A 21,445-nucleotide genomic window follows, 5' to 3' on the forward strand; every position below is an offset into this window, starting at 1 on the left:
AATGAGCAGATTTAGAAGTAAATGTTTAATAGTCGATTTTTGTATTATCAAGTGGAGGTTTATCCTTATCGGTGGAAAAAATGATTAAACGTTATCTCAGGTTTCGACTTAGATGACTCCTCAAGGGCAAGCATCATCACAGGTAAAGAATAATCATTGGAATAACAAAGTATAGTCAACTTAGTTCATTTTTCATACTTTGTTAATGATTTATTTTGTCAAGTTTCCATTGTCTGTCAATACTGGTTAGCTCGTAAGTTATCTTTTCGATTATGGGTCAACACAATTTCGACGTTGTCGTCGTCGGATCGTGCATGATAGATTTCGTGTGGTAAGTAAAATTTAATAATTATTTTATAAACCCGACTAATTTCTAAATATTTTTCTCGTTTCATACAAAATTTATGTCCCTAAGACATGTACCTAAAACAAACCAAAAATCTTACACAATCTGACTGCAGTGACCTTGAATGTATGTAAATGGGAGGCATATGCCATCATCTGAAGCCTGTGACATCATCGAAGTACATTCAAATTTAAACACAAATCTAATTTTCTTATTTTAAACACTTATTAATAATAAAAATAATATTCCATCGTAAAATAGTGATTTGATAGTGAAATTTAGACTCTAGCCTTTGCTTTTTTTTTGTTATTCTTACCTCTAAAACTATCCTCATTTTGGTACTGGGCAAGTCTCAGTCTCCATCTAATTCAAACAGACCTACCAGCCTACTTTGCTCACTCGCTTAGCTGCCTTCTTGTATGTAAACATTATGCTGTAGCAGTTTAGTTTCAGGCCAGGACTACCTACCACTACCCAATTAGCCAGAATAATAGACATAACATTAGTCAAAGCATACTAGCACTGTTTGTATTTATATCCAAAAGGCCTTTGACACTGGCATGATGCTATAGTCAGCACGATCATGGAATAGCCTCTTCCATCCCTACATAATGAAAAAAAATCTATCTCTTATCCCTTTTGATCATCGCTTTACCGACTGAGGGAACAATGTTGCTGGTGTTCTTCAAGGCTCTACCTTTGCATCCATCCTATTCTTTGTATACTTCAACAAAATACCCTAAGATAAAAAAGGTTTTTTACGTTGACAATATCACTCTCTATTCTTCCACTTGGAGGATAGATACAATATCAAATAGGTGAGACAACTGCTCTGGATAAGGAAATTCTCCAACTGTTGGAAAATGAAAATGAATCATAATAAAATGGAGACAATAATTTTCAGCAACTGTAGACCATTGTATGAAAAGATCCAAATCGAAGGTGTAACTTGTAATCTGAGTCAGTCTTCTTGGTATGTTATTGAACTGTAAACTCACTTTTATTCCCTATGTTATTGCTCTGTCGCCTGCCAATAAACTTTCAGTACATAAAAGGTATCAGGCCGATGCTTCTGTATGAGTGCCCTTCATGCAGGACTAATGTCGCCAGGCTGCAGGTTGTGCTGAACAAGTTTCTGAGGCTTGAGAAAGACTCACCCTGATATACACACATATTGGAATGCACAATGTGATAAACATTATTAAATGTTTATGTATATTACATTCAGCGCTTATATGCAAAGTTAAATTGAATAATTTTTACAGCTACACTCCAAGGATACCAAAAATCGGTGAAACCATCCATGGGAATAATTTTGAGGTTGGACACGGAGGCAAAGGAGCAAATCAGTGTGTAGCTGCGGCCAGATTAGGAGCTTCTACAGCACTAATTGCAAGGGTACATCACAACCTGTTATTAAATAATGAAAAAATTGTTAATTTTGAGTAAAAAAACAAAGGTAGGAGACGATGATTTTGGAAAGAAATACATCAAAGAGCTGAAAAATCAAAACATCAATACTGAATTCTCCACCATAACTGAGAATCATATGAGCGGAATGGCCCAAATCACAGTTACCGAGAATGGTAGTTAAAATTATTACCTGATAGATTTTTTTATTTGTTAAATCATCCTTAATTTTCAGGTGATAATTGCATTGTGATAGTTGCTGGCTCTAATAATAAACTATGTTTTGAGGATGTGAAGAAAGCGGAAAATGTACTTTTAAATTCAAAGATTGTGTTATTTCAGCTTGAAACCCCATTGGAAACAACAATTAAAACTTTGGAATTCATTAGAAAAAATGGTCATTGTATAGAAATATATTAATTGTACTATCTATTAATTAAGGCTTAAGAAGAACCTTTTTTTAGGAGGTCCTGTTACATTTGTCAATGGAGCACCTGCAATTTCAAATTTTGACTTAACAGTATTAAAATTGTGTGATGTGTTTTGTGTAAATGAAACCGAGGTATCTTAGTTTAATGTAAATAATCATTTTACTCCTTTAAATTATTCTAAAGTTGTAACTTTAAAGGCTTCCGCCATAGTAAAGGTGGAGATCTTAGACATCGCCACTGGTAAAGCAGCAGTGGAAAAACTTCTTGAACTTGGTTGTAAAATGGCGATTCTCACCATGGGAGCTCAGGGAGTAATTTTTGGTGATTCTCCCTCCAATATACAACACGTACCTACAAAGTTAGTGACACCTGTTGATACGACTGTAATTATAAGAGTACTTCAGTGATATATAGATGTAAATTCACTATATAATTATTTTAGGGAGCTGGAGATTGCTTTGTCGGTGCCTATGGATTTTACACTGCTAACTTCCCATCGTTGTCTACAGAAGAGAAAATAAAACGATGTGCGTTCATCGCATCAGAGTCAGTCTTAAAGAAGGGAACTCAAAGCAGCTACCCTCTAAGATGTAACTTGCCTGATCATTTATTCATTAGCCTTGAGTAAAAGTTGAATCTAGTAATTATAGCATTTATAATAAACTTATATTTATGTTTTGCCCATTTACTCATATTTCACTGACTTATTTTTATTCTGATGTGCACTTCTAACTAGAATTATTTCAACATTTCATTTATATTTCTTTGTACTTACCAACAACTACATTTGATGGTTTAAATTACAAGTACTATTATTTTGAATCAAATGTTCTCATATTTTCATTTTACAGAAACCTTAATCTAGGGCAAGATTAAAGACACTGAATTTACCTTCGCTCGCAAGTGCTGTATTTGTTTAAACTCACCCAAAAAGTACACTAAAACAATGTGAAGTAACATCAGGGTAAAAGTTTTCAACAAGGCCACATACATTATAAACAGAATGACACCAAGTGATTAGGGTGTCAGACTCGTATTTCCACAGTAGCAGTTCTGGGTATGATCCCAGCAGAGGCCATGGTTTTTTAATGTATTGTATGAAAAATATTGATCAAGTTGGATGTTAAGTCCTCCTGTATGACAGAAATTAATTTACTTAATAAAAAGAACTAGTTGTGTTACCTGACGCTGCCTGGGAGGATAATATGTTCAGAACACTTTTTTCAATTCCCATGATTAAGCTTAGGGACTCCAAAGGGAGCTGGAGGCCTTGGGATAGCCCAAAGACCAAACTAACATTAAATTTTAGTTAATACTCTACATCGTGATTTTTCTTCCTGTGATCTTGCAGGATGATAAACCTATTGTTTGATAGTTACCTATCATTCTAGTCTGCCTATCTTCGCTGATCTTGTTGAGTGAGACACATTTTTGGCATTTCGCCATCTTCAGTTGTGTGATATGTTGAAAGTTTTAGTTATGAGCTCTTAATGGGTCCCTGGGCATTCAAGACATAAAGGCTTCTTACCAGTGGACATGCCCAAAAAAGGAACCGATATGAATTCTCGAGATTGCAAACCCTATTGTGGCGTAACACCACACCACAAAATAGGACATCCAAAAATGGATCCTTAATGAGTCCTAAGTGGAACAATACTCCAGACAAGAGGGACGCGAAGAGATTTATAGAAGGGCCATCCGCGACTTATAAAGGAATTACGTGAAGGTAACCACAACAGAACCAGAATTATGGTTGGACTCCTGATGGCACTGCCACCTAAAAGGCACATGCACTGGATAGGAGTACAGACAGAAGAAACACTGTGCAGACAGTGCCAGGAAGAAGAGAGACCACAAAACACCTTGTTTTTGTAAGGATCTATGTAGGTGCAGATTCTTGTATCTAGGAGAGTAAACAAAGCAAGTGAGATCCTACACTAAAGAGAAGGTGGTCAGTTAATTATAGAAATAGATGAGCACAATTAGGTCTGGTTGTGTGGCCACATCTTTTATCCCTAGGGTCTCAGACAATGAGGCCACAGGCCCATAATCCAGTATCACGTTACCTCTATTAAAGATTTTGACAATAGTGAAGTACGCATATGCATCATGGAATTCACTTATTGGACATAGACAATCCAAGAATCTTCTAACCAATTTTGGTAGGAAAATCATAGAATGTGTCAAAGGAAGCAGGAACAGACTGCGAATCCTAACAGGACACCTAAAGAAAATTGGAACAATCCAAGATGGCACATGTAGATTCTGCAAGGAAGCAGAAGAGACACCAACACACTTACTAACAAACTGCGGAGCTACGTTAGCCCGCAGGAGGAAATGTTTTGGGATGTACACTGTGACCATAGAAGAGCTTCAATCATTAAAATCGGGCCTATTAATGAAGTTTCTTGATGAAATAGGACTCACCGATGTGCTTTAGGCAGAGAACGGGGGATACAATAGCTCTCAAAGGACGCAGTATACCATACCCTGAAATATTACATCTACATATGCATCAACGAAATGATTCAGTAGTTTTGGCATATACTGTTAACTTAGTTTTTGCCTCTATTAAGAGCTGGTGCCTCCAAATTGGAGATTGAAAGACATGGGATACATGTATCATGCTAGAAGAGGTTGCTGTCTACAAAAACAACGCAAAATGTGGGTGCTACAAATTCCAGGCATGTGTATTTTTCAATCCTGACGTCCCTTATTTTGAACAAACTGAAATTTTTGGTGAATCTGGTTCGATAGTTTTGCATTTATATACAAACATATGAGCATTGCCTTTTTTGTTTTTTCTCTCTAATAGTTATAACATAGAAAGTAAATTTCTGACGACTGATTTATGCTGGGCAGTTGGGAGTGCTGTGCACCAGACCACCAGGTGTCTTTGGGTGGGAAACAAGCTCCTGGGCTCGATCCCTGGGGGATGTGTACTTTTCCATAAGATTGTAAATGGTATTTATCAACATCTCCAATAAGAGCTCCACCATCACAAGAAACTGGATTGGGTTAAATTTAGGTTGAGCTCATGTGTCCTGCAGGGGGGGAGGGTGCTTGAGGTTCCCTCGGTGGCAGGGTTCGGCTTCATCTTCTGGTGAAGTTGTATGCATGGCCAATATGATAAATTTGACAAAAAAACAAAAAATGAGAGACAAAGATTTAAATTGAGGAATTATCACGTGAGGATAATCAGGGTAGCATGTAGTGAGAAAGAAAGTGATTATTATCATTTGGATGGATGTTATGGAATGTTGTCATACGATAGATGAACAATGAAACAGAAATAAAACATTTTTCAACAAACTTTCATATTTTATTTAACAAAAGCGAGAAGGGTGAAAAGATTGCCTGTGGCATCATAAAATTAAGATCATTCATGTTCAAATTTCAAGCCTACAGGTGAATCAAAGTTTCACAGAATTGTTCTACTTTTTTTTTAAATAATGAAATTCGATATTTTTAAGGTTCATTTATTGTTATTCATTTTAATGAAATCAAAACGCCCTGTAGGCTTGAATTTAGTTTTGTCAATATATTCTATAAGGAAACGTCATTAAACTAATAGTATTAATCTAAATAAGATAGCTCAAACTCTCATTATCCAATATAAATAGTCTACAAATCACAAAATCTTATTTTATTCATGTCATTTTATGCTTGCTGTGGAAATGGCATAGCAAAAGGATAAAAAAAAATTTTCTCAAAATAAAATAAAAAATTTTCTGTAAGAAATGTTTATGCCTAAAAAAGTACATATTTAATTGAAAATTATAAAAAAAAATTCATTACATAAAAATTAACGATGTATTTTCCCATGATTCAGTTTTGTTAAAAGTCTAATGGAATATTACAGGATTTATTTATTTTTTATCATTTTGCTTTAGTTCTCTATATTTTGCCATTTCACAAGCAATGCAGAGTGAGTTGTTTTTTGTTATAATAAATACTCAACAACGCTCTAACTATGATAACCACTATAATATGTATGTACATCATGAACAAGACATACCTTATATAGAAGCTTGTAAACTTATGCTACAGAATGAGTTTATGGTATACATGATTTATTTCTTTAATATATATATATTTATTTATTCATTTATTTAAATGTTAATTCTTCGCCCCTCCAGGGGGGTAGTTACAACCCTAAAACACTTGGTTTATTTTCTTTATATATAAAAACAATTTATCTCTCAAACTTTTCGTCATCGTTAACATTAGACTTTTTTCTATCCCATTCTGACTTAATTCTATTTCAATATCAAAAAGTAAATCAAAAGAAGAAAAATTAAAACGTTTCTTTCTATTTCTGCAGTATACACTTACAAGAGTGCTGTGCACTGCCTAAATGCCCTTCAAATTGGAATTTAGGGCTGTGTTTACTGGGGGGGATTCATGTGTCAGTGAAAGGAAAACTATTTCGTGAGTTTACTATAAAATTAAACCGTCGGGTTGGTAACCTCGTAAAATAATTAGAAATCTAGCTATTATTTTACTTTTTTTTTTAACACTTACTTCGCCCGATACGTTCGCGAAGGGTACAAAACTGGTAATAGAGAAACATTTTATGCTCCCGTTGCCATTCGAATTTGTTCATTGTATAATAATAAACATAAATATTTCTACAAAGATTACAATGACTGTGTCAATTAATTTTATACACATACTTGTCTTTGTTGCTTTTATAAATAATAACTCTTATATTTCTTTTACTATATTATTTATACTTCTTTTTTTGTTTATAGATACAATTTATATTAGCCCGGATGGAGGAATGGGATATTGTGGTTTTCGTATTTTTTTTTTTTTTTTTTTGTCAAATTAAGTAATTGCTCGTCAACATTTTTTCACCGATAAAACAAAACAGTTCAATATTAAGAAAGAGCGAGAGGTTAGAATTTGATAAAGTTAAAAAAACGCATATAGGCCAAATCTACATATGTTAGAGGTAAAATTAACAAATTTTCATTATACGTATCAAAAGAAAACAAATTTATCAGCATTCCTTGAAGATGGAAAGAATTGTCATTTGTTCATTAACGTTTTACATTGAAAGAGAACAGGTTATAAATATGTCCTTTAATACTACAATACAAATATTAGTAAAACTAAAATTAAACATTTCTGCTATTTGATCAAATTCATTATCTTCGTCCAACATTTTAAGTCAAATTTAGAATTTTTGTAATTAACTGGATTATTGCCCAATGCTGAGAAAAAAATATTTTGCGTGATAATTATGTACGTTCCTTTTTAAAAATTAAACACAAGCCCGTTACAAAAACACCAACATCGAATACCTTCATCCTTTTGTATACGAAATATTATTCTAATTTATTTTCTTTAAACCTATAGCTAACGTATTTCAAAAAGAGATTTTTTTTTAATCCCTTGGCCAAATAAAAGAAGAAACACACTTGACTTTTGCGCCGTCATCACAACTAATGGCAGTTTGGTGTAGTTTTAATCAGTTTTTAAATAGTAAAGTAGAGTGAGGTAAACATTTTCGCCCTGAGAGATTAATACTATAACTAATAGTAATCATATATAACTTGTTTTATTTGTTTATAAATGTACAGCGAGCAATGTGATTCTTCTATTATTCCATATTAGCCAACCAAAGGATAATTATAGGACAAGGAGAAAAGTATGGTTCATGCTACTTAGGCCAGGTATGGTCCCCATTAGTTTTTAAACTGAGTGAAATAAGCCAGATTGAGCTAAGACAAAAAAAATTCATGTTTTTTTTCTTTTTCACATTTGTTTAAATCTAATATTTGTAATTTATATTAAAACTCAAATTGTTTAAAAAATTATTGTAATGATCCTGTATCATCCAGAAAAGAAAATTTCCTACGGATGAGACAGAAGCTCACAATAAAAAGGTGAAAAACTGGCATGTGTAAGTGTTAATACATCATGTATTTTTATAATGTGTTAAATGTTTATTAAGACTTTTATATAAATAAGCATTAAAACATGAAAAAAATAGAGTTTCTAAAAGTAACTTTAAATTTCGTCCTCATATAAAGGAAAAAGACAATGTGGATTTGGGAAAGCTGATCGCAAGACCATACTTTAAGTTTTACAGAATATCTGGACAATCTGGCGGTAACAATTTAAATATGTCATTGTCAACGCTTCAAATTGCTGGAAAATTTAGAACAATTTTGAATTTACCACTCGTGATATTCGTTTTAAGTTTATGTATCGTAAATCTTTGATTTAAAAAAGAAAAAATCCATTTGAGATGTAACATCTGTAAAAAAAGAAGCCGAAAATAAAGAGGAGGAATTTTATTATACTTTTAGAAATTATTTTTTCCACCTCACACAACACTTTCTAAAAATTTTAATAAACTCTTAACAACGCTTTATAATTTGGCCTAAACTTTGAAGGTATTTTTAGAAGGAGGGCATATTTTTGTTATTTTTTTCCTTTTTTTAATTTTTTTTTTTTACTTTTAAAAATCATTCATTTTTAATATTTATTTATATTTATATCTATGATGTTTATTTTTAACTATATACAAATTGAGGCGATTTCTGCCACACTTTATTATATTAGGAGGGGGTGAAGAAGGAGTGTTTCGATTATAGGACTTGAGCTAGAGTAATAGGTGATCAGTAGGAATAGAAGCGAACAAAACAATTCAAATATCACATACTAAAAACAAAAAGAAATTTTTTTTTGTCTCTCCACCTCTCAGGCGTATATTTCAATAAACGATGCATTTTGCGTCAAACATGATCACCTACTCTCCTGCCATAGGAAGTGACACTGAGTAGATGTAACAAATACAGGATTTGGACTCCTTTTTGTCATCATTTGTAAGTCACAACCTCAGTCCTCAAAATCTCACAGAACAATGTGAATTTCAATCTTTATCCTACTTAAATTTAACAACCTAACTACTATATATATATATGTATATACATTATTTATAAATATTTATATATATTTATAAATATATGTATATATATTATTTATTTGTGTTTTTTCCCTGGGGAAAAAACAACTGCATATTTGCCTTCATTTAAAATATTTATAGATATAAAAGATTACACCTGTTACCTATTTATGAACACATTGGTTACGGCATCTAGGCTCCTAAACCTTATCGTGTATGTCTTTATTTCGAAGAAAAGATTGCCAATTATTTCTTTCCTTTCAAACTTTATAAGTGTCCACCAAAGTAATAGAAGCAAATTATGAAACAGTCCAAAATAAATAAAAGACAACTAAAATTTAATGTTCACACAGTTGATCACTTTGGCGCACTGCACTTTTCGGGGTTTCGCTCGCTCTCGCGTATGCATAAGTCCAGCCCCTGTATTCATGACAGCTGTTCTTCAAGCTTAAACAGGTCGAAGAGAAAACAGCTGTCACTTTCCGAAGAACACGGTCGTCTCTTTTCGTTTGAAAAGAGAAATTTAACTAATATAAATAGACAGGTGTGGCGACTGCTGGATGCATACAGTTGATGAATCCTCTTTGGACGTTTGCTGTCGGGGCTGATCTGGTGGTTGGTAGTAGGCCTGTGTCCTAGTAGGAAATACTCCACACCTGTTCTGGCTGTTCTGAGTGTGTGATAGAGGGTATGAAACTTCAACTTCCATTGCCTGTACTTCACCTCTACTCCTCACTACTCCTCAAAAGAAAAAAAAAAATTCATTAACTTATAAAATAACATTAAAAAAAAATAAGTTTGATCAAAAGAATCCACGTCCTGCCACATGGGCCAATGCTGAATTAATACCATATATTTAATTAAATTAATAACTAGATATATTCCAAGGACATAACACATAAAATACAGCATACAAAATATAGTTGAAACATAAAGCAAAATCCATGTATGTAATGTATGTATGTATGTTTAGCAGTCATAATTGGCCATGTTGATTATTTCAATTAATTATACTTCTTCATTTCAACCAAGACCTTAGAAAAAAAGTATAATTAATTGAAATCAAACAAAATAATTGACAACTACTTTTTATAGATGTTCATTTAAACAAGTGTTAAAAATGTACTTCATTCGAAAACTGCAGATTGAGAAAAATACAATTCAACGTTACAAAACTTTCTCGTATTTTTTGATAAAATTAATTTAATCTGTGAATTAATTAAAACCGTACTTTGAGAAATTCATTGATAGTTGGCCAATATATGCCTGGGACAATGGTAGCCGAGTGGTTAGTGTGACTGATTCGGCCGTCATGGGTTCAATTCCCACCACTGCCCTGCCCTGGCCTCTTTTTCACGCTACCCTTCCCCCTCGTCAAATACAATCTGGCTAATGTGGGAAACAGGGCTATTAAAAAAATAAATAGATGAAGGTTTACTATGTAAAAAAGTATATTTTTTATCGAATTAGAGAAGAAAGTGATCTGTAAAGGGATTGAAGTACTTAAGAAATATATGCTTATTGCAAGCAAGCCCGCAGCAAACAGAAATATAGTTTTATGCTTTCTATCGTTTACATTAAATGCATAAATCTAGTGTTTAATAAAATTAATTTGTAATCTTCTTTTAAAAGTAAGCTGAGCCCCCTCAACATTTTCATTTCAAATTTTACACAAAATTATTATTTTTTATTTTTTTAACAATGCGGTATTGTTTTTGTTTTTGTATGAGGTAGTAATGGAACCAAGCATATATTAAAGCAAATTAGCTTATTTTAATTAGTATATTGTAACATATGTACATGTCACAGAAATAAAAAATTAAAATTAAAATGTTTCCTTTTCATGGGGGTGGGACAATGTGCCCAGCTCAAGATAGAGGACCCCTTAAGAAAGCTGGGTGAGATGAAGGCGAAGGTCCTAAATAAAACGCTCAGGTGGTTCAGGAAGCGGAGGAGAGCATAGCGAAGAGAACGCAAGGACCCTGTTGGCAAAGAAAATCAACTTTCATTTGTAGTGGTTTTCGCCAAATTATGGGACTCGTAGAACCTCGAGGGAGTCCGAGAAAACCAGAAGGAAGTCGGAGAGATCGCCGTGGAGCTCTACAGGATCCCAAGCGTCAAGTGCAACAGGGAAAGCCCCAGTGCCAGATTATGATTTAGTTAACAGGTTATTAAGTATTAAGTTCCTATTCCTAATGAGGGTTAACTTTTTCTTAATTCTCTTTTTCTTTTATTTTGTCTTTCTAAATTTCACTCAAGCTTGATTATTTTGTCGTTGTCTACAAGACCTGTTTCCTATTCTATTTCTAAGGGTCATTATTCCCTGAGAGAAAAATAGTGTGGTGCTCGACCTATATTATTGGTACAGCACCACACACTTCTTCACCAAGCTACCAGCACCATAACTCGGGTTGGTTGCCACAAAACGCATGAAAATATTATGGTTACATTTTATGTTTTTTAAACATTTAAGTAACAGATTTATCTCTAATTATAAATAATTCAAAACTTTGAAGGAAAAAAAAATTGTTTGCGGCAAAAGCTGTAGATGGAGTAAAATAGCAAAAATGGCTTTTTTGAACCAATTAATTTGTAACTTATAGTTGGCTTTTTATAAAAAGAATTTACATACATAATTCTTAATGTGATTTCTAAATGAGGAATGAACAGCGATTTAATTTTTCTTGACTACACAATCAGGACTGTCTATTATCTTCGTGGATATTTAACTTTATGTGTATGTGGTATTAAAAATTATGTACATTCTCCTTATTTATTTCTCCCTGTCAACAACAATCATCAGGGAAATTAGGTTAAAAGATAGAAGCATTCTGACATATCATACTACCACAAATGCGTATGTAAATGTACAACAACACGGATTCGTGACAGCCAAAACCTGAGGTTTCACTAAAAACATAAACCAACCAATGGTCAATACGTTAAAAAATATGGTTTCTTGCCAATCTATTTCAACTATTCATAAATTTGACCTATGGGAAACACGCGGTCGTTAGGGTGTCCGACTTGTATTTTACCAGTTTTCGGTTCCAATTCAGCTTAGCTTATAGCATTTTAATTGAAAATAATTTTTTGAAGTATTGCAATGTGACCCCCTCATCCATGACACTCAGCAGGTAGTTGGAAGTAAAGCCCTCCTATATAAGAGAAATTATTTTATAAGACATACTTAAACAAGGGCATTTCATATATGAGGTATGAACGCTCGAGATGCTAATTTTTTTTTTAGGGGGGGAGAAACCGTGGATAATCGTATCAACAGCTAAATGGTTGCAGCCACTGACAGGGCTCTTTACATACTTTAAATTTTGTCTAGAAGCGCAATTATAAATAATAATGTGATAATAAGTACAATTATAAATGATAATATCTCTGCTATTTGTTTTATATATTAAACTTATACTTTTTAAGTAGATACTCTGTTGTTCAAGGAATAATAACATAATTAAGACACAAGTGTGTTAATATTTAGTCTTCATTATCATTAAAATATCTTATCATTAAAGTTCATTAATCTGTTTTATTTAATTTTTATAAAATTAATTTAAACTGCTGCAAAAATATATGCAGAACAGAATAGATTTGGTTTCACTGTTTCTTCCTTCGCAAAAGTTGGTTTCAATTGCAATTAGTTGTTTTAACTTTTGTGTGTATGTGTATGTGTGTTCATATTCAATTTAAACAATTAATATCATAACTTATTAACAAACGTTAGCAAAACCAATTATTATTTTTAAAATAGTCTAATATACAACATGCACGACATAATAGTATTACGTTTTTGTTATTCTAAATTTATTTAGATAAGACATACAGGACAGGTTACAACAGAGGAAATATATACATTTTATTATTTTAGCATACAGCAGTTCTTATTTTTTAAAGCTATATGCTATAAGAGAGGCTTATGGAATTTCAAGTAAAAACATGTTTGCTACGATATAAAAGCTTCTAACTACAGAAAGATAAGTGTTGCATGATTTTCAATTTTTTCATTTAACAACTGGTAGCCAAACTATGATTTAGAGAAAAATATATCCACAATAAATGCCCGTTTTAATTATAATAGTTCTTAAATTTGAAATTAGACTTTTTTAAATAGAAGTTTAAAAAATTTAAAAAGTTGAAGCCTTTTATATAAAATTTAGTGAATGTACTTATGGTACTTAATTATGGATATACACCCATCCCTCAATTTACGTGAATATCCATTCCACGTGGATTTGATTTATCTGAATAAAAATAATTTAAATTGAGTCTGTCGATATAAAAGGACAATGTCTTCCTCTCAAGGAATTCAAAGTCACTGTTCACTTCCACACTATGGCCCAGCCACCAAAGACAACACCATATGCTAGCCTATGACACAAAAAAAGTTTCCATGCCAACCGATCTGACAATACTGACCGCATAAAACTGTAAATTTTAAAACTTATAGGAAAATATGTACGTACATATCTGACAGCATAAAATAAAATTGTGTAAATGAATTCCCCTGTATAAAAAGCACTGTGTAAATTGAGGGACGGGTGTATATATATTTAATACACTGGTTAGTGAGTAGTGGTGGATAAATTTAAGCTTAAGATTAAAAGCTTCTATCGCTTCAAAACCATATTTCTAGTCATAGCAATAGTAGAATTAAATTGAATTAGTTTTCCATTTCAGTCATCGATTTTATATCTTGCTATGTGAAAAACTTGAAAATCAAGCAATAAGATTAAAATTATGCGAGTACATGAACAAATAAATAACATTCAAAGCACTTACTTAGTATTTTAGTTAGTGAATGACTGTTGAGTCAAGCTGAATGCATGTCATCGGTGAACAAAACCAGGAAGCACATCTAAACAACCGACCACCCCAAAAAAAATTCAAGTTAGTATTTAAAAATAAACAGAAAACTTTTATAACAATTCCTTTAATAATTGTTGTTTTTGATAGTAATAATTTATTTCATGTGCAGTTCATTAAAACACAAAGTACAATATAAAAATATTAAACGAATAAATAAAAATATTTTATTATGAAATTATTGGCTTTTATTTTTTTAAAAAGAAGGGAAAAAAAGGATTTTTATTAAGACTAATTCTAAAAACAGTAAACATAATTATCAAATAATGATTAACTATCTTTAAAAGTGCTCTAATTTTCAGCATAATTATTTTTATAGCAATAAAATTAAATCATAACGTGGTGATGTCTGTTGATGGATTACTATTTAAATATATTCACAAAATGCTGTTATCTACCAATGTATTTTAATTTCTCTAAAAGACTTTTTTTTTCAAAAATACTATTTATTTCTTATTTTAATTGATAAGATAATTGATAAATATAATAAAAAAATATTATTTATTTATTTGACTTATAGAAGCAATTAATATTTTGAGTTAAGTTCAATTTTTAATCGTAGCAATCTAACATGTAATAAGATTACTCTATCATCGGAAGACTTGACTGCAAAGGAAAAAAAAAAGAGGAGAAGACTATACAAACTACACTACTCAATGTTTGTATTTTGTTAAATTTATTAAATGTGCAGTTCGGAGTGTACAATTTATTTAGTCACTAATTTATGGCCGTTTTATGTTAATATTAAAAGCTGCTTGTTATGATAAGTAAAATATTTAAAAATATATATATATATATAAAAATAAAAAAAATTGAAGAAACAGTCCCTCCTACAACATTCCTAATATCAAGCGAAATAAATTTTACATAAACAAAAAAACCTTATTTTCATGCAAAACATTATTAACAAACGAGCCAAGAGAACAATACACGTTATATTAGCAATAAATAGCGAAAACTGATCCATATAACACACATGGGAAAAAAAAACACTAGAAAATGTTCTGTGAAATGTTATGCAAGATGCTTCATAATATGATTCAAACTTGTACACACCTGGTTGACTTGATGGGCCTGGTTCTACAATAGTTTGTTGTTGAATAGCAGGGCTTGGTGTTGAACTGACACCCACGCTAGTGTTGGTACCTTCATCAGCAGTTCTTTTGAAAAAGTTGTGCTGAAGAGCATAGTAAGGTGTAACTCTTGTTCTAGGGTCAAAATCTAGCATTCTGTATATCAGGTCCTAAAAACGTATATAATTATTACCCATTATATAAACATTACTTAATACACGTACCTTGAATTTAAGATAATCGGATACAGAATGGCCGGGTTCGCCTAGCCTTCTTCCGCCGGGTCCCCCAGACTCTACGCCTAGAATGTCGTGAAGTCGCCTCGACCCGGGGCTTCGGTACTTCTTTCCGTCTTTCGGTTTTTTCAGGACGTACCCATCTCCGTTGGGGGCCTTCTCAAAATATTTTCTCGTCTTATGGGCATGATCAAGTTTCTTCTTTGGAGGCATTCCCAATACTTCGACAATTTTGTTCATTTGATCGACCTGAAATTTGTGCCTCTGGTAATTCCAACAACTTGCCCAAGTAAAATGCCAATGCCAGTTATTTATTTAAAGGGCAGCCACATCCTTTTTTATAGTTATTTCTTATCAATACATCAAATTATTTTAAGCTGAGTTAAAACAAATACACTAAAAAACTTTGACAGATATTTCGACCATCGTACAAGATCATTGAGATAACCTTTCAGTTTCAACAAAGTTTAATTAATTACTCCTTGATTATTATTTTTTATAGAAGTTTAACACTATGGACATTATGTATGGTACAGACAACACATGTAAATAATAATAAAAAAGTATATCAATTCAGAAAATAATTACAATTAATTAGGGTTTTTAGTTGAGATAAAAAAGTCAATGGCACAAGCGGGATTCGAACCTATCGTGACCTCGATCCATTCGGACACCAACTTTCCATCTCAACCCCACATTTTGAATTTTTCCCTCCTTTTTGCCATTTTTCAAATGTCGTGTAATCGGATTGGATTCTCGATGACAAATGAAATGGCCACGGAGAGCTTTAGTGAAGTATACTTCATTTTAAATCATTAAATTCACTAATTTTGTGGTCCACTTGACCAATTAATATATTACAATTAATTGGTCAAGCGGACCATGAAATTAGTGAATTTAAGGTATTAGAAAATAATATTGGGCATCTCCATATAATATATGCTTTATAATATTATGTAGTAGTTTTATTATTTTGTTAACATTATTTACCTCATTTGCACCACTGAACAAGGGCTCTCCAGTGTGCATTTCAACTAGAATACATCCCAAGCTCCACATGTCAATTGCAAGGTCATAAGGCAGTCCAAGTAAAACTTCCGGCGACCTATAGAATCTTGACTGAATGTATTGATAAATCTAAAAACAAAGTGGCGATATTAATGCATTGATTAAAAAATGCACAAACATGTTAACATACTCGTTGGCCAAGCTGACACGAAGAACCAAAGTCAACAATTTTAATTGCAGACCGTTTAGGGTTGCACAGAAGTATATTTTCCGGTTTTAGGTCACAGTGGATAATGTTGAGCTCGGGCGTTGACAAGAAAAGGAGTGCTGTACACAACTGTTGAGCGAATTTCCTTGTAAGGTTCAGAGATACACCTCGGAAATTGGTATTCCTGAGCAGATCGTACAGATTATAGGAGAGTAGCTCGAATACAAGGCATAAATGGTTCCTCCACATAAAATGCCGTTTCAGTCTCACTGCACAAACAGAAACGAGATTAAAATGATTAATAAAACAGAAATATAAACACTATTATTATGTACAAAATCAGGGATAAACAAATTTTTAAATGTATATAGTATGTGTTTATCTGTCTGTGTGAAAATAATTTATATATTGGGTTGTCCGGAAAATAATGCAGGATTTTAAGTTTTCATTAAAAAAAATCTATATAAAATATTCTGTTTACGTTTACAGGATTACTCATTTGTATGAATGTCAACACTTATTAATCCTCTTCCAAATGATATTGTTTGTTTACCTCTGTAGCATTCCGCTACTTGGAAATAATTCAGTCATCCTTATAATGTCAAAGCGAGAATTTCGTACGATTTTCTTTTACGAGTTTAAACTCGGCCGAAGCGGAGCCCAAACGGCTAGAAACATTAACCAAGTCTGGGGCGAGGGTTGTGTTAATGAGTGCACTGTGCAAAGGTGGTTTAAAAAATTTCGGGAGGGAGATTTCAGCCTTGAAGATGAAGAAGGTCGTGGAAGGCCTTCCTCTCTTAATGATGATGTTCTGCGATCAGTGGTGGGTGCAGAGCAACTCAAAGTCAGTAAAACGACCGTCGCTGACCACCTCAAGGCGATTGGAAAAGTGAAAAAACTCGAAAATTGGGTTCCACACTCATTAAACGATCGCCAAAAAAATCAGCGCTTTGATGTTTGTGCATCACTTCTTTGTCGAAACAAAAATGACCCATTTCTGGCCAGAATTGTTACATGTGACGAAAAGTGGATTCTCTACGATAACACTAGACGTTCTGGACAGTGGCTCGACAAAGGAGAAGCTCCAATACATTTTCCAAAGCCCCCAACTCATCAAAAAAAGGTAATGGTTACGGTATGGTGGGCTTCATTTGGTTTAATACACTACAGCTTCTTAAATCCTGGCGAAACCATCAATGCTGAATCATACTGTAACCAAATTAATACCATGCATCAGAAATTGGCAGTAATGAAGCCCTCTTTGGTCAATCGGAAAGGGCCCATTTTGTTGCATGACAACGCTCGACCACATGTGTCACGTGTAACGTCACAAAAATTATTGGAGCTTGGCTATGAAACTTTGCCTCACCCACCCTACTCTCCGGACCTCTCGCCTACTGACTACCATTTTTTTAGACACCTGGACCACTACTTACAACACATAATATTCAAAAATCAAACGGAACTGGAAAATGCATTTATTGACTTTATCAATTCTAAAAATTCTGAATTCTACTCAGACGGAATTAATAAGTTACCAACACGTTGGGAGAAATGTATTGAGAGTATGGGAAATTATTTTGATTAAAGAACATTGCTTTAAAGTAACTAGTTTCTTTTTTTTTGTTTAATACCAAAATCCTGCATTATTTTCCGGACAACCCAATATTAGTAGGGCTTAAACCCGCCCAAAGTAATATTGAGTACTCTGCAGGAGTGAATGTACCAAACTTGTCTTGTTATGGGAGATAAAAGTATATTGGCGATATCTGAGTATCCAGTACCACAACGCCGGATATGTGCGTTTCTGGCCATATTGCTGGGTTTCTGTTTTCAGGGACATTACTGGCTTTTTACTGGGGCAATGTGCTGGGACATTCCTCTATGCACTGTCCGGGTGTTTTAGCAGAGGCTCCTGTCGCTGGGGATGTTTCTGGGAAGGCGGGAAGTGTGAAAAAGCAATGTATTTATGTTTTCTTGTTAATTTAACAACCTGAAGTAACTTCGCGAGGTTAGCAAAGCAAAAAAAAATCCCTTTAAAGTGCAGAGGGCCAGCAATGACCACTTGATGTTTGCCAGCCCATAAAAACATATTACTACTATAAGGAGTTTGGGTGTAAAGTAAAATGTGTAAAGTCTAGGGAGAAAATGTTTATGAGCCCAAGTAGAAACATGAGCTTCATAAATTGTAATACCCCTTTTAATATAATTTTATGGAAAATTGACTGATTAAAAAGAATATCAAATTTTTATTATTAGAGATTAACACTCTTTATATAAAAACTATAATTTTTACTCAAGCAATTGAAAAAAAGTAACTAGTTTATAAAAACAGATATGTTGACTAAATAAATAAAAAACATACCAATATAATACTTGTTATCGACATCAGCTTTGTTCATCATTTCCAAAAGCGTTACTTCAATCTGAGCCTGATTAAGGAATGGTTTCTTATTTTTAATAATCTTAATTGCTACATGACAAAATTCCTCAGGATCAAATGCCTTGACAACCTGAAAATAGTGTAATTGTTAATTAAAAATTAATTAATGAAATACACAGTGACTAAAAGTACTACAGAATATATTCATGGATGTATACCTGGCCAAATGATCCTTTTCCGATGAGTGAGTCGATTTCATATCGATCTAAAAATTTCTCCCCGTTTTTAATTATGTAATCATGATTCTCATCATCATATCCATCATTGTAAAGCTTTCTTTCCTTTTTGTGTGAACTATCGTCGCCTTGGGTTCCTTGAGCTCTTCTCTTCTTTTTTGCATAATAAACCTGAACAAAAATATCAATTGATGACATGGTTTAATAGCAATATTTGTTGTTATTAATGTTAATCATTGTTCAAACAATGCAGAAGTTTAAATAAATAATTTCATTCAATAAGTAGACAAAAGAGAAAATTGATAAATGGAATAGTTTCAACACATTGAAAACAATAGAAAGGCTTGTTAATAATTTAGTTGTTACATATTAAATCAGAAATTAAAATAAGTCAGATCTGTAGCATTTGCAAGATAAGATACTGATTGTACTTTGAAATTAAACAACTAAGTAAATGGAGTTGCAAGACTTGAAAGATTTGCAACAACAGTTTATCGTAGTATCAACGAAAACGGTCATCATCTCGAGATGAAAACATTAAATGGAGCCCTTGCAGCCTTCCTAATACAAAAAAGTTCTTCTGTAATCATGATATTTCTCTGAGTCGTCAAAGAAAGAACAGTTTAGTTACAACAATTCTGTCCTGCTATAAGGTATGCAAAGTTAAGACACTCACAGACACCTGAATTTGAAATGAATATAGAGAACATCATCCAAGAAACAACTCATGAATTTGGTTAATTGAGCTTTTTTTAATTTGGTTTACATTAACATCAGTACATTGTATTTAATGTAATGATAAAAATACACTGACAGGCAAAAACTTCCATCCAATTCATTTTTTTCATTCTCTCAATAAAAGAAAATTGTGCCCTAAATTTGTATCATTGTTTTTACCAATAAATATTGTTTATGCTACATTTTAAATTGGGAATATCAATTAGAGGTAAACACACGAAATTCTTGATCCAATACAAAGATAAAGGATTTTTCGATGTTTACTTTTTATGGAATTTAGAATATTTAATCAATCTCATTTGAATTCTGAAGCAATAAACTGTTTAGTTTTCATCATTGTTTTCATAATTTCAATATTTAAACTTAAAAATGCCACTTAGTGCTAAAGATGTTGTGCGTGGTGTGACACTTATTGATGATGGACGTTCCATCAGGCTATGGCCATCGGAGTTCCATAGGAAACACTGTGAGACGCCATGGCCATTAGAGGTTTTTGAAAAACAGGGTCCTACCATAAAAGGCCTGGTTCTCGATGCCCTGGGGTAACAGGACCACAGGATGACTGTTTACTGAGAATTTTGCGAAACAAGCACCTTACTGTTTTCAAGTATTGGTAGAGGAGATTAAATCAGTATGGACTATGGTTTTTCACCCTGTAAGAGGGCCAGAATTGACCAGAACACAGAGTTGCATGGCTCACATTTGCTCGAGAACACAGCCATTAGTCTTTGGATGATTGGTCATGGCCACTCTCTATGTGGATGAAATTTTGGAACATCATACATCACCTATCCTCAATGAAATCAGCGACAATCCTATTCTAATGCAAGATAATGCCTGTCCGCATGTCGCTCGCATAATACAAACGTATGCTCAACAGCATAATGTTAGGGTCTTAGCCACTCACAGTTTCTTTTCAAGTTTATCTAGACTTGAACCCCATCGAACATTTATGGGATAACCTCAAAAGATGAATAAGAACACTTCTATCACTCCCTGATACACTCCACAATCCAGACTAGTAGAAAGTATGTTGTGGCGTCTTTGTGATTTCAAGATGTAATTAATTCAAGAGAAGGAAATAAGCGATATTGAAATCTTAATTAAAAATCTAAAACAAAATTAAAACAAATTTTATCTGTCCGCCTTTTTATTAATTTTTCATTTTCCTTAGCAATTTACAACATTTTTTTCTACTTTTTTAGACATTAAATGTTAAAAAGCGTGAAACTTCGATTAATATATAAAAATATATACAAATCAAGTTATATTACAAGTGGGTGGAATTTTTTGCCTGTCAGTGTATAGTCTTTTGTATATAGAGTTTTAAATAAACAAAAAATATGAGAGTCTGGTTTTTTGATCTTAGTGTACATTGCAATGCTGAATACCAATTACATTTACAAAAATGTACACACAATGAAATTATGGATTCAGAAATAAATTGGTTAAATTTTCCTGAATGCTTTGATAAACATTGCATTCATTCCATCTTTTAGAAATATAAAAAAAATAAATAATTTAAATGTCATTGTTTTTTGCGTACAAATTTCATTTGATTGTTTAAAAAATTTTTACTCTT

At 32.7% G+C, this 21,445-nt stretch overlaps 2 protein-coding genes across 8 annotated transcripts in view; one reads left to right on the forward strand and one right to left on the reverse strand.

Annotated features, from left to right (window-relative positions):
- Positions 1-33: 33 nt before the first annotated feature.
- On the forward strand, positions 34-3,373 carry LOC106662766 (ribokinase). Of its 2 annotated transcripts, none has more exons than XM_014387059.1 (8): positions 34-142; positions 224-331; positions 1,612-1,744; positions 1,806-1,932; positions 1,992-2,153; positions 2,221-2,318; positions 2,385-2,570; positions 2,630-3,373. In XM_014387059.1, the coding sequence occupies exons 2-8, from the start codon at positions 273-275 to the stop codon at positions 2,813-2,815; spliced, it is 951 nt and encodes a 316-aa protein (XP_014242545.1). In that variant the 5' UTR covers positions 34-142; positions 224-272; the 3' UTR covers positions 2,816-3,373. The 2 variants fall into 2 exon arrangements, with proteins under 2 accessions (XP_014242545.1, XP_014242547.1); XM_014387061.1 differs by having other exon boundaries at positions 2,385-2,545.
- A 2,116-nt stretch (positions 3,374-5,489) lies between these two features.
- LOC106662765 (serine/threonine-protein kinase minibrain) overlaps positions 5,490-21,445 on the reverse strand; it is a 96,100-nt gene continuing 80,144 nt past the window's right edge. For 2 of the 6 annotated variants that reach the window (XM_024225313.1, XM_024225309.1), the window contains 7 exons: positions 19,108-19,296; positions 18,872-19,019; positions 16,489-16,775; positions 16,281-16,427; positions 15,279-15,539; positions 15,038-15,224; positions 5,490-9,844 (listed from right to left, as the gene is read on the reverse strand). In XM_024225313.1, coding sequence (XP_024081081.1) covers positions 9,630-9,844; positions 15,038-15,224; positions 15,279-15,539; positions 16,281-16,427; positions 16,489-16,775; positions 18,872-19,019; positions 19,108-19,296 — 1,434 coding nt within the window. In that variant the 3' untranslated portion in view covers positions 5,490-9,629. Of the gene's footprint in view, positions 9,848-13,897; positions 13,974-15,037; positions 15,225-15,278; positions 15,540-16,280; positions 16,428-16,488; positions 16,776-18,871; positions 19,020-19,107; positions 19,297-21,445 lie in introns of all 6 variants that reach the window. The other 4 variants (XM_014387058.2, XM_024225318.1, XM_024225315.1 and 1 more) reach the window with 4 other exon arrangements.

This window comes from Cimex lectularius, unplaced genomic scaffold (genome assembly GCF_000648675.2).
Source record: "Cimex lectularius strain Harlan isolate CLEC.00 unplaced genomic scaffold, Clec_2.1 scaffold45, whole genome shotgun sequence".
NCBI lineage: Eukaryota > Metazoa > Arthropoda > Insecta > Hemiptera > Cimicidae > Cimex > Cimex lectularius.

What these genes read in the sequence shown, in the direction of transcription:
- LOC106662766 (XM_014387059.1), top strand. Translation starts at nt 273, where the DNA reads ATGGGTCAACACAATTTCGACGTTGTCGTCGTCGGATCGTGCATGATA. An exon ending in TGCATGATAGATTTCGTGTG is followed by an intron (nt 332 to 1,611) that starts GTAAGTAAAATT and finishes TAATTTTTACAG; the next exon opens with CTACACTCCAAGGATACCAA. An exon ending in GGAATTCATTAGAAAAAATG is followed by an intron (nt 2,154 to 2,220) that starts GTCATTGTATAG and finishes ACCTTTTTTTAG; the next exon opens with GAGGTCCTGTTACATTTGTC.